The sequence below is a fragment of the Sturnus vulgaris genome, chromosome 33 (genome assembly GCF_052056855.1).
Source record: "Sturnus vulgaris isolate bStuVul1 chromosome 33, bStuVul1.hap1, whole genome shotgun sequence".
Lineage (NCBI taxonomy): Eukaryota > Metazoa > Chordata > Aves > Passeriformes > Sturnidae > Sturnus > Sturnus vulgaris.
In genome coordinates this window covers 130755-147076 of record NC_142275.1, presented here as the reverse complement: position 1 = coordinate 147076, position 16322 = coordinate 130755, and the positions used below count along the sequence as shown (strand labels likewise).

The 16322-nt window shown below is 68.9% G+C and overlaps 4 protein-coding genes across 4 annotated transcripts in view; 3 read left to right on the top strand and 1 right to left on the bottom strand.

The window, feature by feature from the left end:
- CACNA1A (calcium voltage-gated channel subunit alpha1 A) overlaps positions 1-5484 on the bottom strand; it is a 31666-nt gene extending 26182 nt beyond the window's left edge. Inside the window, exons 1-3 of the mRNA XM_088154876.1 lie at positions 5187-5484; positions 2063-2169; positions 1424-1563 (exon numbers count right to left, since the gene is read on the bottom strand). Of these exons, the coding sequence (XP_088011002.1) occupies positions 1424-1563; positions 2063-2169; positions 5187-5469 (530 nt within the window). The 5' untranslated portion in view covers positions 5470-5484. The remainder of the gene's footprint in view (positions 1-1423; positions 1564-2062; positions 2170-5186) is intronic.
- A 2818-nt stretch (positions 5485-8302) lies between these two features.
- YJU2B (YJU2 splicing factor homolog B) lies at positions 8303-11426 on the top strand. Its single transcript, XM_014893221.2, has 10 exons — positions 8303-8354; positions 8986-9030; positions 9119-9172; positions 9437-9519; positions 9604-9659; positions 9794-9854; positions 9939-10081; positions 10293-10465; positions 10664-10802; positions 10898-11426. The coding sequence occupies exons 2-10, from the start codon at positions 9028-9030 to the stop codon at positions 11263-11265; spliced, it is 1080 nt and encodes a 359-aa protein (XP_014748707.2). The 5' UTR covers positions 8303-8354; positions 8986-9027; the 3' UTR covers positions 11266-11426.
- MRI1 (methylthioribose-1-phosphate isomerase 1) lies at positions 11426-13906 on the top strand. Its single transcript, XM_014893238.2, has 6 exons — positions 11426-11708; positions 11878-12119; positions 12446-12618; positions 12823-12999; positions 13217-13441; positions 13681-13906. The coding sequence occupies exons 1-6, from the start codon at positions 11577-11579 to the stop codon at positions 13809-13811; spliced, it is 1080 nt and encodes a 359-aa protein (XP_014748724.1). The 5' UTR covers positions 11426-11576; the 3' UTR covers positions 13812-13906.
- A 306-nt stretch (positions 13907-14212) lies between these two features.
- Positions 14213-15067, top strand: C33H19orf53 (chromosome 33 C19orf53 homolog). Its single transcript, XM_014893243.2, has 3 exons — positions 14213-14372; positions 14665-14720; positions 14803-15067. The coding sequence occupies exons 1-3, from the start codon at positions 14282-14284 to the stop codon at positions 14935-14937; spliced, it is 282 nt and encodes a 93-aa protein (XP_014748729.1). The 5' UTR covers positions 14213-14281; the 3' UTR covers positions 14938-15067.
- Positions 15068-16322: the final 1255 nt, after the last annotated feature.

Sequence of the window (16322 nt, the reverse complement as noted above, 5' to 3'; positions counted from 1 at the left end):
GCCCAAGGACCACCACTGGCCCCATGGTTGCCAAAAGGCACCACGTCCTCTGTGGGACACGGCGAGCCCATGGCCACGGTGTCACATCTGTCACAGCCGCTGTGAGCCCCTGTCCCGGACAACGAGCCCCTGGCCACTGTGAGCCCCCAAATCTTTGTCATACGGTCATGAGCCCCTGGCCCCCACGAGCCCCCACATCCCTGTCACACGGCCGCTAGCCCGTGGCCACTGTGAGCCCCCACGTCTCTGTCACACGGCCGCTAGCCCATGGCCACTGTGAGCCCCCACATCTCTGTCACACGGCCGCTAGCCCGTGGCCACTGTGAGCCCCCACGTCTCTGTCACACGGCCGCTAGCCCGTGGCCACTGTGAGCCCCCACATCTCTGTCACATGGCCTCTAGCCCGCGGCCACCACGAGCCCGCGGCGGTGCTGTCACAGCCCCCGCGAGCCCCCGTGTCCCCGCCGCAGGGCCACGTGCCGCAGGGCCGGCAGCCGGTGCCGCCAGCGCGGGCGGTAGCTCGGGGCTATTTTTAGCCTTTTCCGGCGATGCTGCCGGTGGTGGCTGATGCCAGCACTGGTCCCAGCCCGGGGGTCGCGGCCACCGGCCAGCACCGGCCCCGGCGTTCCCCGAGGCTCGGAGGGGGTGCCCGGGGAGCTAAAGGGGGTCCCGGGTGTACCCCAGGGGTTCAGTGCTGGCCCCGGTGCTGCGGACGGTCCCCTGTTGCCATGGCAACCGGATGGCGATGCTCATCCATCATCCATCACTTCCCACATCGCGGTCAGACCTGGCCCCCCCCGTGACCCCCAAACACCCCCACTCACCCCAATTAATCCACCCCTAATCAATCCATCCCTAATTAATCCAGCTCTCATTACCCGGACGGAGCAATGTCGGGAACAGGGGTTGGGGGGCGCCGGGAGGGTTGGGGGGGGCAGAGAGGTGGGGTGAGGGGCAGAGGAATGCCCCCCCCCACCCACCGATGACACAGAACGCGCAGGACAGAGCCCCCCCAAAAAAGAGCTCCCCAAAAACTCCTGCCTCAGTTTCCCCACATGGGGAAAACATGGGGGTCTCTGTGTGTGACCAGGGGGTCTCTGTGAATGGGGGGGGGGGGTTTCTCTGGAGCAGGGGGTGGCCCCGGAGCTGTCGGCAGCAGCGGGTGCGCGCTGAGTGACACCGCGGGGACACGCTGTGACAGCGCCGCCAGGCCCCCGGGGACACGGGGACAAGGGACGAGCTCGGCGGCCCCGCACACGCGCGGGCACACGTGGGACAACGCGGGTGGGGCGCAGGTGGGGATGGGAGGGGGCAGGTCCTGCGCCCGCACACCTGCGCGGGGATTGTCCCCGCCGTGACACATTTCTGTCCCCAAACCGGCGCGTCCCGGGCTCGTCCCCGGGGTCCCCAGCGCGCCCCTCACCCCGTGAGCACCACCACGAAGTCCATGACGTTCCAGCCGTTGCGCAGGTAGGAGCCTTTGTGGAAGGCGAAGCCTAGCGCGATGATCTTGATCCCCGCCTCGAAGCAGAAGATGCCGATGAAATACGGCTCCGTGTCGTCCTGGGAGCGGGGACAGGTGTCGGGGACAGGTGACGGGGGACGCGACCACCTCCGGACACTCCCGGGCCGAAGGGTCAGCGCTGCCCCCCGGCCCCCTCCAGCCCTCCCCAGGTGGCCCCGGGCGGAGGCGGCGGCGCTCCCGGCTTGGCCCAGATTCCCAGTAAGGAGGAAACTGGGACGCCGGCGGTTCCGGGGGGAACTGGGAATCGTGGCCAGCGTGGGCCAGGTGCGGGCTGGCATCCCCTCTGCCACCCCCCGTCCTGCTGCCCACGCCGAGGGGGCAGGGACACGGCAGGGACCCCGCGGTGGGCTGGGGACCCCCAGTAGAGTCCCCAGAACCCTCGCCAGAGCTCCAGGAGTCTCCAGGGACCCTTTTTGGAGGCCCCAGGGGTGGCGGGGACCCTCACGGGAGCCCCCAGGGACCCCCCCCCTAAGCTCCAGCGATGCCCAAGACCCTCCCCGGGAGCCCCCCGGGGCACCCCGCCCGCCCCCAGCTCACCAGCCGCTCCGACATGGGGGTCTTGTCCTCGTCGGGCAGGTGCTGCTCCAGCGCCAGGACGATGCAGTTCGCGATGATGGTGGCTAAAATCATGTATTCAAAAGGAGTGGGGGGCGAGTCAAGGAAAAAACGGGGCTGGGAGACCCCCAAACGGCGCCGGCGGGGGGGAAACTGAGGCAGGAGTGGGGCCACGGGGAGCCCAAAGCGGGGCCAGGGCGCTCCCCGTGCCCCAGTGTCGGCGCCCGCGTGTTCAGCAGCTCATTAATTAATTCCTTTATCAAAGAGGCAGCCGCGGCCTCGGCTCCGCTCGCGATCAAAGCTCCCCGGGGACAGCGGGACCCGCCGCGACCGACACGGCCCCGCTGGGCCCGCGGGCACCGGGAGGTGGCACCCCCGGGGGTTGCGGGGACGTGTCCATGTCCTGTCCCGTGTCCCCATGTCCTGCCCCACGGCCCTGTCCCCTACCCCACAGTGGTGGCCACGGTGGCCATGAAGGACTCAGAGTTGAGGCAGGGGATGGCTGCGGGCCTGGCACAGCCCGTGAGTCCCACACGGATCTCCGGCGTGGCACTGCTGTCCAACATGGCCCTCTGGCACAGGACAGGTGTCCAGTGCGGCACGGCCATCGCATGCGGCCACCGGGCATGGCACGGCTGCCCCAACAGCTCCCTGGCACGGCACGGCTCTCCGGCACAGCCTGGCACATTCGGGCCACCCAGAATGGCCACCCCTTGCCACCATCCCGGCACAGCGCACGGGGACCCGGCACGGGCACAGCCCTGGCACCGCTGGGCACCTGGTGCTGCTGTCCGGCACGGCTCCCTGGCACGGCACGGTTTTCTGGCCCCTCTTTCCGGCACAATCTGTCTCCCGGTGCCGGTATCTGAGCCAGCGCCTCTCCCTGGCACAGCACGGCTCCCGGTGCTGGTACCCGGTCCGGTGCAGCTCCCTGGCACAGCCGGGGACCCGGGGCCAATAGCCCCGCCATGACACGGGTACCCAGCGCAGCTCCCGGTACCGGGATCAGCCCCGCCAAGGCTCCCTGGCACAGCCCGGGAATCCAGAACGACTCCCAGTCCTGGGATCTGGCCCAGAACAGCTCCCTGGCACAGCCCGGGGCTCCAGGATGATTCCCGGTACCGGGATCTGGCCCAGAACAGCTCCCTGGCATGGCACAGCTCCCAGAGCCGGGATCCATCCCTGTTCCTGGCGCTGCCCGGGCATCCGGTGCCGGATTCCGGCCCGGCACGGCTCCTGGCACCACCCAGCCCGGTTATCGGGGGCAGCGGAGCGCGGCGATGCAGCACGGACCCGGTACGGACCCGACACGGACCCGGCACGGACCCAGCACGGCACAGCTCCCAGCCGTGGGGCTCTGCGCCCCCAAAGCGGGCTCAGGGGTCTCCCCCCGAGATTCCCCCCCCACACCCAGGAAGGATTTTTGGGGCGCCGCTAGAGCAGCCCCCGGCTGCCGCCGCCCCCTCGCCCCGGGACCGGCGTGGGAGGCTCTGCGTGCCGCAGGATGGGACCCGCAGGGCCGCGCCGGGAAGAAGAGGGGGGGGCGATGCATCACCCCCCTTCCCAACACCCCAAAACCCCCCCGACACCCCCAGACCCCTGCCCGGCCCCGCCGCGGTTCCCTGGGACCCGCGGGCCCGTCCCCGCCCCGGCCCGGCCCCGCTGCGGCACCGAGAGCGCGGCCCCGCTCCCCCCGCGACCCGCACCCCCCCCCCCCCGCCCTTTGGGGCCACCTCGGCTGTGCCCGCACCCCCCAATAAAGTCCTCCCCCGCTGTCTGGGGAGAGGGGGGGTCCCCAAAAGCTCGTGGTGGAGCCGAAGACCCTCAGCTGTGCCTCAAAACCTGGGGACCCCCCCCCCCCCAATCCCGCCTCGGGCCCCCCCAGCCGCCAGGAGTGGTGGCAGTGGCTGCTTGTGGGGTGACAGCGGCTGTTTTGGGATGGTAGGGGTCCTTTCGGGGTGATGGGGCCTTTTTGGGGTGCTGCTGCCGGCCGAGTGTTTTTGGGGGCAGAAAAAGGGGGAAAGGGCTCAAAGGAACCCCAAAGGCGGCATGGCCAGGGCTGCACCTCCCCAAAATAGCCCAAAATAGCTCAAAATAGCCCAAAATAGCCCTGACCCCCAAACATCCCAGATTGGGGGGGGGGGGGTTGGAGCTGGGAACACCTCGCGGCTTCTGGGACCCCGCAGGGATGGAAATAGAGGGGACAGGAGGGTTGTGGGGTGCGGGAACTCGGGGATCACAGCTCACACATCCTCCCCCAAAAAATAGGGCACCAGGAGGTGCCGGTGCAATGGGGTTCCCCTTCCCCCTGCCCCGGAGGAGCTGGAACCCCCAGTCTGGGGACAGGGGTGGGATAGGGGGGCAGCGGGGACACGGGGACCCCACTGCAGGGGAGAGAGATGCGGCCCCCAAAGCAGGGCAGGGATTTGGGGACCCCGATGCAGGACAGGGAATGTGGACCCCAAAAAGTGGGGGGCACAGGGACCCCTGTGCAGGTCACAGAGACGGAGACGATGGATGGGGGACCCCAATCAGGACGGAGTGACCCCAATACGCGTCTGGAGTCCCCAGTGCGGGGCAAGGAGATTTGGGATGGGAACGAGGTGCAGGAGACGGGATGAGGACCCCGGTGTGGGGCTGGGGACCACGGTGCAGGACATGGTGACCCCGATACGGGGGCGGTGACCCCAATACGGGCATGGAGAGGTGAGGCATGACCGGAACGGGGACCCCAGTGCGGGGCAGGGAAATGGGGTCCTCAATGGAGGTCAGGGGATGGGGACCCTCATGCAGGTCAGGGGAACCCCAAAGCAGGTCAGGGGACGGAGCCATCCTATTGGGACCCCAATATGAGCATGGGGATGCCAATACGGGGCTGAAGAGCTCATGCAGGACACGGAGACCCCAATATGGGGCTGGAGAGCCCCAGGCAGGACAGGGTGACCCCAATGAGGGCCAGAGGTCAGGGCTGTGGGCTGGGGCCGGGCTCCTTGTGCCAGTCCCAGGTTCCCAGCACGAACTGGGGGCGCGGGGGGTGCCAGAGCCGGGTCTCCTCGGCCAGGGGGTCCGGCGCAGGGGCGCGGGGGGTCCCCCCAGAAAGGATATGGCCATTCGGTGATCTTTTTGGCGTATTTCCTCACCACGTTGTCCTCACTGAAGAGGAAGAGCGAGCGGTTGACGGTGAGGCAGTTCTGCCGCACCGGGATGGGGTTGTACAGGGCCATGGTGCGGGCGCGCTGGGCCATGGACTGCTTGTAGAGCCGCTGCGCCCCGGGGGGGCCCTGCCGTGGGCCCCCCCCCGCGCCCCGGCCCCCCGCCGCCGCCCCGGGGCCGCTCCCGCCGCCGCCGGGCCCGTAGCGGGCCGCCACCTCCTCTCCGAAACGAGCCATCCCGCCGGGGGGGCGTCACGCTGCTGAGGCCGGCACCGTCGAGGAGCTCATCACATCCCATGGGCCCCCCCAAATTCTCGCGGGGGGGAAGCGGGGTCCGTCCCGACCGGCCGCGAGGCGCTCAGGCGGCGGACGAGAGCGGTGCCGGCATCCCGAGCATCCTCCGGTGCGCTCCGGTGCGGCGGCGCGCCCCCCCCCCCCGCGAGCCGGTGCGGCGGGGGGGACCCCCGGCAAGGGTGGGGGGGGTGGTCCGCGGGATGCGGGGGTCCCTCTGCTGCTGCTCCCGGTGCCCCGAGGATGGGGGGGGGGGGGCTCTTCTCTCTCTGTGTCCCCCCCGCAATCCGGTGCGGAGGGGGTGCGGGGGCCCCCCCCCGCTGTAAAGGGGGTCTCCGACGCTGCGGCTCCCGGCGCGGGGGGGTCCCGGTGCCCCGGAGGGGGTTGCGGGGGTCCTGGCGCTGCAGCTCGCGGTGCCCCGGTTTCTGGGGGGGGGGGGGTGTCCCGGTGTCTCGGTATCGGGAGGGCCGAGCCCCCCCGCTGCGGCTCCCGGTGCCCCGGTGTGTGGGGGGGTCCCTTCGCTGCGGCTCGCGGTGCCCCGGAGCGGGGTGCGGGGGTCCCGGCGCTGCGGCTCTCGTTGCCCCCCCCCGGAGGGGGTTGCGGTAATTTGGGGCCGGGGGGAGGAGAGAGAGAGGCGCTGAAAAACCCCGGGGCTCGTTCAGCGCATCCCGGCGCCCCCGGCCCGGAGCATCCGTGAGAGACGGGGGGGGGGGGGGGAAAGGTAAAAAAATGCCCCTCCAAAATCCCCAAACGGCCACAAAATCCAAAGGGTAGAAAAAAAAGGCGAAGGCGGCGGAGCCGGGGGTTGGTGGGCCCAGCTCGGGGCGGCGGGGCCGGGCGGGGGTCGCCGTCAGCCCCCCGGCAGCAGCGGGGTGGCGGGGCCCATCGGGCCGGGCTGCGGCAGAGCTCGCGCTGCTGCTGCTGCTGCTCCTCCTCCTCCTCCTCCCCCTCTCCTTCCCCCCCCCCCCAATACCCGGGACCTTCCTCCTCCTCCTTCTTCTCCTCCTCCTCCTTCTCTTCCTCCTCCTCCTCCTCCTTCTCCTCCTGCCCCTCAATTCCCGAGACTTTCGTCGTCCTCCTCCTGCCCCCCGAGTGCCCGGGATCTTCGTCTTCTCCCTCCTCTTCCTCCTCCTGCCCCCCCCCCCCCCCCCCCCCCCAATGCCTGGGACTTCCCCTCCTCCTCCTTTAACTCTCTTTAATTACTTAACGGGCTTTAATTACCTCTCCGCTGCCTCAGTTTCCCGGTGCTGTGACCCCGGTGTCACCCCCCCAGTCCATTCCCGTGGGGACACACGGGTCCTGTCCCCCCCCAGCCCCGCAGCGTCTCCCCGGCTCCGCTCCCCGCCGTGACCCCCCAAAAGCGGCCGAACTGGGTCAGCCGGTGCCCCCCAGCCCCCGCTGACGTCACGGCCCTTTGTCCCCAGCGTCGCTTTTGTCCCGGCGCCGCAGCCGCCGCACGTGGCGCTGCCAGTGTCACCCCCGGGCCACCGGGACCCCGAGACACCCGGCCGGGAGAGGCTACGGGGGGGCGGGGAGGGGGGCACCGAGCTCCGCCGGGCTCCCTCGGCACCGGGGCTCCGTGCAGGGGGGTCACTGGGGGGACTGCGGCCTTAAATCGGGGCTGTCCCCAAAGGGAGGCACGGAGTGTCACCTGCGAGCGATGGGGACCCCGAAATATTGAACGGCCCCGCACCTGAGCACAGCCCCGCACCTGAGCACAGCCCCGCACCTGTGCACGGCCCCGCACCTGTGCATGGACCCACACACCGCCGGCTCCGGCCAGCTCCCCACATTCCAGGCTCAGCCCTTTCTCCCCCGACGATTGTCCCGCCTTTGGGGACAGCCTCCCTGCCCTGGTGTCCCCAAAGGCCGCCAGGTCCCCATGTGCCCGTGTCCGGGCCAGGCTGTGCCCGTGTGCCGTGGCCGCGTGCCCGGCACGGCCCGGTGTCCTGCAGGGTGGCAGCCGCACATGGCCGGTGGCAGATGCTGCCGTGGGGACACTGCCATGGCACTGGGGACGCGCTGGCACCACGGTGGCTCATTAGCGCGTCCCTGTGATCAGGCGGTGGCCACCTGCAGGGGCTGATCAGAGGCCACCGGGCCACCGAGGTGGCACCTGCTGGGGCTGCGGGGATGGCGGCAGGTGTGTGGCAGGGATGGCGGCAGGGATGGCGCTGAGGACACCATCCCTGGGAGGGGAGACACATGGGTTCGTGGGGAGGGACAGGGACACTGCCACCCCCGTGGGCACACGGGGTGATGGGGACACTGCCACCGCCATGGGGACATGGGGGTCAGGTCTATCCAGGGAGGACACAGGATGACGGGGACAGGGATGGGGACACAGGGTGATGGTGAGGAGCCGTGGGGGGGTGAGGCTTAGGGGAGCAGCCTGTTGCTATGGAATCCGTTGCTATGAAGCCCGTTGCTATGGAGCCCCGTTGCCAAGAGCCCCCCTTCTCGATGGACCCCGTTGGTTTGAAGCCCGTTGCTATGGAGACGGATGCTATGAACGCTGTTGCCATGGAGCCCATCGCTATGGGGTACCCCGATGCTCTGGACCCCGTTGCTATGGACCCCGTTGCTAAGGAGTCCTCGCTGCAATTCGCCCCGTTTCTGTGGAAACACGTTGCTATGGACCCCCGTTGCTATGGAGCACCCGCTGCTATGGGCCGCCGTAAGTCACCACGCTGCGGCGCCGCCAGAGGTCGCGCACGCCGCCGGAGGGGCGTGGCCTCCGGGAAGGTTTCCGCCTCCTCGCCGTGGCTGGGCCAATCAGCTCGCGGTGACGAAGAGGAAGGGGCGGGGCCTGAGGAGCGCAGCCGGAAAAGGTCGGTGGGGATCGGGGGGTGCGAGCGGGAGCGATCCCGGTACATCCCGGGGACCCCGGTACAGCCCAGGGATACCTGTACAGCCCGGGGATCCCGGTACATCCCGGGGACCCCGGTACAGCCCAGGGATCCCGGTACAGCCCAGGGACCCCGGTACAGCCCAGGGATACCTGTACAGCCCAGGGATACCTGTACAGCCCGGGGATCCCGGTACAGCCCGGGGATCCCGGTATAGCCCAGGGACCCCGGTACAGCCCGGGGACCCCGGTACAGCACAGGTATCGCCGTACAGACCGGTACTGACAGGTACAGCCCGGTACAGAACAGGGACCCCATACTGGAGCCGGGGGCCGGTCCCAGTACAGCCCGGTGACCCCAAACTGGGGGGCAGCTGATCCCCAGTAGGAACCAGTGACCCCAAACTGTTCCGGGGCCTGTCGCGGTGTAGCCCAGTGACCACTCGCCGTGTGCTGGGCTGTGCTGGGTGCTGCTGTCCCCTGATCCCCGTCCCAGTACAAAACCAGTGACTGTTGTCCCCACACCGGTGCTCCTGTCCCAGTACGGATTGGTGACCATTAACGCCTCCTAGTCCGGGCCAGGGGCTCCCCAGTGACCTCCTCATCTCCCCCAGGTCCTGCCTGTGCCAGTCCCACGGCTCCAGAGACCCTCGGCCATGGTGAGTGAGGACGGGGCCACCTCAGCTGCGCCGTGGTCACTCTGTGGTCACACCGTGGTCACTCTGTGGTCACCCAATTTCCCCTCAGGGCGAGCGCAAGGGCACCAACAAGTACTACCCACCCGACTTCGACCCTGCCAAGGTGGGCTGGGGTCTTGGGGAGCTTGGGGAGGGGGGGTTTGGGCATTGTCAAGGGGTTTCAGGGTGCTGGGCAGGGGTTTTGGGGGGGCTGGCAGGGGGATTGAGGGGCTGGAAGAATGCCAGGTTGTGGGGAGGGTGAGGTTTTGGGGGGCTGGGGGTGGCAGGAAGGGTTTGGGCAGCTGGAAGTGGAGTTCTGGGGGGCTGGAAGGGTGTGTGGGGATTTTGGGGGGCCGGCCCCATGCCTGACTCCCCCTTTCCCCCCCAGCATGGCTCCCTCAACAAGTACCACCACAGCCACCCCCTGCGGGAGCGCGCCCGGAAGCTCTCCCAGGGCATCCTCGTCATCAGGTGAGGTGGGGGGACACCCCAAAATGTGCCTTGTCCCATCCCGGGGGCAGCACTGACACCCCCAAACCCCCCCCCGGCCCCCAGGTTTGAGATGCCCTTTAACATTTGGTGCGACGGGTGCCAGAACCACATCGGGATGGGTGAGTGGCACCTCTGCTCTGGGGAGTTTTGGGCGGGTCCCAAAGGGGCCCCCGTTTTTGGGGGCGTCCCAAAGGGGCCCTCAAATCTGCGTGGGCGGTTGTTTCACCCCCCCACCCCCTCCACCTCCCCACAGGTGTCAGGTACAACGCGGAGAAGAAGAAGGTGGGGACCTACTACACCACCCCTGTGTACAGGTGAGTCACAGCCCCTCCCTCACCTGTGGGGACACCTGGGGACATTCTGGGGACTCCCTGACCCTTGTGCACGCCCCACTCCAGGTTCAGGATGAAGTGTCACCTGTGTGTGAACTACATCGAGCTGCAGACGGACCCCGGGAACTGCGACTACGTCATCGTCAGCGGGGCCCGGCGCAAGGAGGAGCGCTGGGACCCCGGGGACAGCGCCCAGGTCCTGCCCACCAGTGAGTCCCAGTATGGCCCAGTGACCCCGCTCAGCTCCAGGGTCACGGTCACCCCCTGTCCCGGCCATCCCAGTCCCTCCCAGTGGCTCCCAGTGCCCCCAGGGAGCCGCTCCTGGCACAAGGACGAGCGCTGGGACACGGGGACAGTGTCCCCAATCCGTCCCAGTTCCCCCAGCCCGTCCCAGTGCCCCCAGTAACGGTGTCCCCGCAGCCCCGGAGCAGCGGGAGCGCCTGGCCGTGGATCCCATGTTCCGGCTGGAGCACGGGGTGACGGACAAGGGCGTCCTGGAGCGCGCCACCCCCACCCTGACACGCCTGCAGGAGGCCCAGGACGCCTGGAAAGACGATTTTGGCCTCAACAGCCGCCTGAGGAGGCGCTTCCGGGTCAGTGAGGGGCTCCGGGACCCCCGAATTTTCACTGGGCCCCCCCCCTAGATACCCACCAGGGACTCCGGGACCCCCGAAAACCCACCGGGGAAGCTCCTGAAAGCCCAACGAGGGGCTCCTGCCTGCTCAGGAGTCTCCGGGACCCCCGGGGGTCTCCGGGCCGCTCCCCCAGCCCCATTTTTCCCCCCCTCCCAGGAGGAGAAGAAGACGCTGCGGGAGGAGGAGGAGGAGGCGGCGGCGCTGCGGGCGCGGGCCGGGCTCAGCATCCCTCTGCTCCGGGAGGAGGAGGAGGATCGGCGCCTCGCCGCCCTGCTCAGCCTGCGCGCCCCCGACTGTGCGTACCGGGGTTCAGGGTGGGGTTCGGGGAGGGGTCCCGGGGGGGTTCGAGGCCGGTCCTGCCCTGACCCAGCCCGGCGCTGTCCCCAACAGCCTACGAGGAGAGGCAGCGGCTGAAGCGCTCCGAGATCTCCCAGCGCTCCTGGTTCTCCGCCGGCACGGCCCGAGCGGCCGCGGGGGGTGCCCTGCAGAAATTGGGTCTGGGGGCGGCACGAGCGCCGAGGGCAGCCCCGGGACCACCCCCGACCCCGGCCGGGCTCGGCATCGTGAGGCGGCGGGCGGGGGAGGAGGGCGGAGGAGCGGAGGGGCCGCCCCCGGTGCCCCGGGAGACCCCCGAGGCCGGGCCGGACCCCCCCGCTGCCGCCCCCCAGGCTGGGGGGGCCACCCCGGACCCCCCCGCTGCTGCCCCCGCCCCGTCCCTTGTCGCCGACTACTCGGACTCCGGCTCCGACAGCCCCTGAGCGGGGTTTTTGGGGGGCCGGACCCCCCCCCCCCCCCTTCCCCTCCAGGCTGGTCTGGGGTGGGGGTCGCCGAGCCCCCTTCCCCCCTCCCCTCCAGAAAGCCCCTCCTGTAATTTATAGCCCCGAGCAGCTCGAAATTAAAAGCTGTCGGTGGCCTGTCACGACTGTCGCGTGTCCCTCCCGCTCTCCGGTGCTCCCGTGCCGCCCCTGGGCGGTCCCGGTTGGGGCGGGCGCTGCCCGCGGAAGGGGCGGTGTTTGTCCGTCCGTCCTTCTGTCTCTCGCCGTGTGCGTCCGTCTGTCGCGCTGTCGCGATGGCGCTCGAGTCGCTGCGGTACCGGCGCGGCTCCCTCGAGGTTCTGAACCAGCGGCTGCTGCCGGGGCAGCTCCGCTACGAGCGGGTGGGGGGCGTGGAGCGAGCCTGGGGGGCGATCCGCGACATGGAGGTGAGGGGAGACCCTCCCCCAGTGCCCCTAACCCCCCCTGAGCCCCCGGTCCTCACCCCCAATCGTCCCCAAAACCCCCGCGCCTTCCTTCCCAACCACCCCCTTGTTTGGGGGAACCCCCAAATGCACCCGGGGCGGGGGGCTCAGGGGCTGTTCTGTGCCCCCCCAGGTGCGGGGGGCTCCGGCCATCGCCCTGCTGGGCTGCCTGAGCCTGGCCGTGGAGCTGGCGGGGGGCGCGGGGCCCTCCGAGGATTTGGGAGCCCTGGAGGAGTTCGTGGGGCAGAAATTGGGGTTCCTGCTCACCGCCCGCCCCACGGCCGCCAACCTGGGCCGCGAGGCCGAGCGGCTCCGGGCGTTTGTCCGGCAGCGGGTGGAGACCCCCGGGGTCACCCCCCAGCAGCTGCGAGAGAGGTAACGGGGGTGGGGACGAGGGGAATTTGGGGGGAGGGCTGGGAGGTGTGTGAAGGGTGTTGAGGTCAGTATTGGGGATCCCCTGAGGGAGTTTGGGGATGGGAGAGGTGTCAGGTGGTTCCCTAGGGTGGATTTGGGGTGTAGAGGGGGGGTCCCGGAGTCCTCCATTTGGGGATTCGGGGTCCTGAGATGCTCCTGGGGTGGATTTGGGGTTCCAGGTGCCGCTGAGGGGGGGAGGTTGGGCATTGAGGGGGATCTCGGGATCTCCTGGGGTGGGTTTGGGGTTAGGACTGGGGGGGCCACACCCCCATTTTCCCCCTCCCCAGCATCATTGAATACATCGAGGGGCTCCTGGAGAAGGACCGGAGGGACAACCGGAACATTGGGGCGCACGGGGCGAGTCACATCCTGGGGAGGGTCCCGGGGGGCGGTCCCGTCACCCTCCTGACCCACTGCAACACCGGGACCCTGGCGACAGCGGGCTACGGCACCGCCCTGGGTATGGGGGCACCGGGTGGGGCGGGCACCGGGGATCCTGCCCTGGGCACTGGGGGAAGCACTGGGGGGCTCAGCGCCCCCGTTTTCCCCCCCATGGGTTTTCCAGACATCTCTATCGCGGGGGTCTCTATCGCGACGGGGGCTCCCCATCGCGGGGGGCGATGTCCCTGTCGCGGCGTCCCTGACGTGTCCCGCGTGTCCCCAGGTGTCGTGCGGGCGTTGCACCAGCGCGGGTCCCTGTCACGCGTGTTCTGCACCGAGACCCGACCCTACAACCAGGGCTCGCGGCTCTCGGCCCTCGAGCTGCGCCACGACGGCGTCCCTGTCACGCTGATCGCCGACAGCGCGGCCGCCGCCGCCATGAGGGAGCGGGGAGTGCAGGGTGAGGGGCGGGAGGTGACACAGCACGGCGACAGGGACAAGGGGATGGGAAGGGAACGCGGGACAGGGTGGGGACAAGGAGGAGGGACGCGGCATGGGTGGCGGAGGCTGGTGACATGGGAAAAGACTTGGGGACAAAGAGGGGGGCGTAAGGAGGGGATGTGATGGGGGACACGGGTGACGCCGAACAGGTCCCACTGACCCTGCTCTGTCCCCAGCCGTGGTGGTGGGCGCTGACCGCGTGGCTGCCAACGGGGACGTGGCCAACAAGATCGGGACATTCCAGCTGGCGGTGGCTGCGCGGCACATGGGGATCCCTTTCTACGTGGCCGCCCCAAGCACCACCTGTGACCTCACGCTGGCCTCGGGGCGCCTGATCCCCATCGAGGAGCGGCCGGGAACAGAGCTCACCCACCTCGGGGGAGTCCTCCTGGCTGACCCTGGTGGGTCCCATGCCTGGGAGGGGGGTCGGGGGTGTCCTTTTGGGTGGGTCAGAGTGTCCCAGAGCCCAGGGTAGGTCCCATAGAGGGATGGTGTGCAGGGTTTGGGGTTCCCTGATGGGTCAGGGGGTCCTGTGTGAGGTCGAGCGCTCCCACTTGGGTCAGGGAGGGCCCACCCCTGCCTGGGGTCGCTGCCAGAGCCCCTCTAACCCAGTGTACCTCCCCTCCTTCTCCTCCTGCAGAGGTGGACGTGTGGAACCCATCCTTTGACGTCACACCGCATGAACTCATCACTGGGGGCATCATCACAGAGTGGGGGGTCTTTGCCCCCTCCGAGCTGTCCCAGGCGCTGGCGGAGCGGGGAGAGCAGTGACGGCTTCTGCCTCTGTGTATCCCGGCGTGCCGTGCACCGCGGTTAGGTGAATCCCGGCAGCCTTTGATACAATAAAGCCGCGGTGTATCCCGGAATTAACGCCTCGGTGTATCCCTGCGGCCTTTGGGAACATCAATGCCTCGGTGTATCCCTGCGGCCCTTGCGACATCAATGCCTCGGTGTATCCCTGCGGCCTTTGCGGCAATAAGGCCTCGGTGTATCCCTGCAGCCATTGCGACATCAATGCCTCGGTGTATCCCTGCGGCCATTGCGACATCAATGCCTCGGTGTATCCATGCGGCCATTGCGACATCAATGCCTCGGTGTATCCCTGCGGCCTTTGCGGCAATAATGCCTCGGTGTATCCCTGCGGCCTTTGCGGCAATAATGCCTCGGTGTATCCCGGTGTCCCCCGCGCGCCGCCGCGGTCCTACCTCTCCTGCCTCGGTTTTCACGCGGGAGCGGCGGCCATGGCTCAGGGCCGGCCCAAAACAGCGGCCAAGCGTCCTAAGGCGGCAGCGGTGGCGGCGGCTCGTGGGACTCGGGGCCCGCGGAAGGGAGGTGAGGTGGGTGCCAGGGCCAGGACGCCCGGGGACAGAGTAGTGGCACAGGCGGTCTCGCGGGTCAGGGGTCGCTCAGAGAAGCCCCGAGTTGCTGGGCGAGAGGACGTTTCAGAACTTTGGGGTGGAAGGGAGGCTCTGATTTTGCGCCCGTGTCCCGTAGAAGTCGTGGGGGATCTCCGGTGGCGTCTCTGGGGCCTCTTGGGGGGGACACACGGCTTCGGGGAGCTCGGGGTTGTCAGTGGGGGCGTCCCGGAGTCTCTCGGGTCTCAGCCTCGCCACGCTCTCCACAGGCCGCACCATCGCCCCAAAGAAGCTCCGCGTGATCCAACAGCAGAAATTGAAGAAGGTGAGGGGGGGCGTGCGGGGTCCCGTGGGGTTTGTGGGGGGGCCCACCTGTGTCCCCCCTGACCCCCCCGTGTTCTCCCCAGCGTCTGGAGGTCGGGATCCGTATGCGGATCGAGCGGGAGACCGTGCAGCGCGCGCAGGGCAGCCTCCCCAAAAAGCTGGCCTTGGTCACGGCGCCGTCCCCCGCCAAGGACAAAGCCAAGAAGGGTCGCAGCTGAGGCCCCCCCCCCGGGGAACGTCCCCTAAACCCCTCTCCAGTGATCTCTGCAAGGGTCTGGGGAGCTCTTCTCAGCCGCCATCGTTCTTTAATAAAAGGGATTTGTGGGCGGTGTCCCTCCCACACCCACACGGCTGGTGTATGATTTGTGGGGATGTGGTCGCAGAGGGCTTGGGGAGCTCCTGGAGGAGACATCTGGGGAAGGGGGTGAACATCGGTGAAGCCCCGAGATTGAGGATCGGTACCCCCGGGAAGATTCTGGGACAAGAGTATTCCTGTTTCTGGGAGTGGGTGAGCTGTTCTCGAGGGAGGGTTCTGCCCCAAGGAGGTCGTGCTGTCCCCCAGGGCCCTCCTTGCATCCACTGGGGGGGATCCCGATGTCCTCGGGGGGTGTATCTGCTTCCCCGAGGGGGGCGTTTCCGTGCGGGTACCGGTGCCTCTGGCAGCTCCCGGTGTCTTCAAGAGGTTCTCGAAGTGGTCTTGGGGATTCTGTGGGTCACTGAGACTCCTGTGGAGGGTCTCGAGAAAGTTCCGGTTTCCTTAGGGGGGAACTACGGGGAGGTCTCGGTGTTTCTCGGGGGTCCCTGTGTCTCAGGGGGTGCTGCCAGAGGGGTCTTAGTGGATGCTGGGGGGAAATCCCATCCCTTCCCAATTTCACGGCGCCGCCACAACTTTATGAATGGATCGCCGGGCCCCGCCTCTTTCCCGTGGCTCCGCCCCCACCCCACGCTGATTGGGGAGCTGCGATCTGACTGGCAGCTCGCCCCGCCCCGCGCTGATTGACAGCGGAGGAAGCCACGGCAGCCAATGGGAGCGCGGCGAGGGCGTGGCCAGCGCCCCGAGGCGCCACGCCCCTTTTTGGGCGGGCAAAGACACGTGGGTGCCTCCCCTCCCCCACCCTGGGTGTGGCCAGGGAGGGCGTGGTCGGCGCGCAAGCCCCGCCTCCAATGACGTCAGGGAAATTCCCTGGAATCGGCGCCGCCGGGTTTATTTTGGGAAACAAACAGGGAACGGTTGGGGGAGGGGCTGGACGCCCGAGCCCCCCCCGGGGCCTCGCGTGGGGCGGGGCCCCCCCCAGACCCCTCCGAACCCCTCCCGTGACTCACCCACAGCCGGCGGGGCCGCGGCCGCCGCTGCCGGGGCTCGCCCGGGACCGGGGGGCGAAGGGGTGGGGAACGGGGAACAGCAGCCACGCCCCACAACCCCCCCCCCTCCCCGAGACCCTTCACAAAAACCCACGAACCCCCAGAAACCCCCCACTGCCCCCCACAAACCCTCCGTAACCCCTCACCCACTCCTAGCCCCCCACGACCTCCTGCAAGCCACGGTTCTAATCGTGTTGGAGGGTTCCTGCCCCCGCTACCCTCATTTTTGGGTAACCCCTCC

What these genes read in the sequence shown, in the direction of transcription:
- YJU2B (XM_014893221.2), top strand. An exon ending in CCGACTTCGACCCTGCCAAG is followed by an intron (nt 9,173 to 9,436) that starts GTGGGCTGGGGT and finishes TTTCCCCCCCAG; the next exon opens with CATGGCTCCCTCAACAAGTA. An exon ending in GCCTGAGGAGGCGCTTCCGG is followed by an intron (nt 10,466 to 10,663) that starts GTCAGTGAGGGG and finishes CCCCCCTCCCAG; the next exon opens with GAGGAGAAGAAGACGCTGCG.
- MRI1 (XM_014893238.2), top strand. Translation starts at nt 11,577, where the DNA reads ATGGCGCTCGAGTCGCTGCGGTACCGGCGCGGCTCCCTCGAGGTTCTG. An exon ending in GGGCTACGGCACCGCCCTGG is followed by an intron (nt 12,619 to 12,822) that starts GTATGGGGGCAC and finishes GCGTGTCCCCAG; the next exon opens with GTGTCGTGCGGGCGTTGCAC. An exon ending in AGTCCTCCTGGCTGACCCTG is followed by an intron (nt 13,442 to 13,680) that starts GTGGGTCCCATG and finishes CTCCTCCTGCAG; the next exon opens with AGGTGGACGTGTGGAACCCA.
- C33H19orf53 (XM_014893243.2), top strand. Translation starts at nt 14,282, where the DNA reads ATGGCTCAGGGCCGGCCCAAAACAGCGGCCAAGCGTCCTAAGGCGGCA. An exon ending in TCGGGGCCCGCGGAAGGGAG is followed by an intron (nt 14,373 to 14,664) that starts GTGAGGTGGGTG and finishes CGCTCTCCACAG; the next exon opens with GCCGCACCATCGCCCCAAAG. An exon ending in AACAGCAGAAATTGAAGAAG is followed by an intron (nt 14,721 to 14,802) that starts GTGAGGGGGGGC and finishes TGTTCTCCCCAG; the next exon opens with CGTCTGGAGGTCGGGATCCG.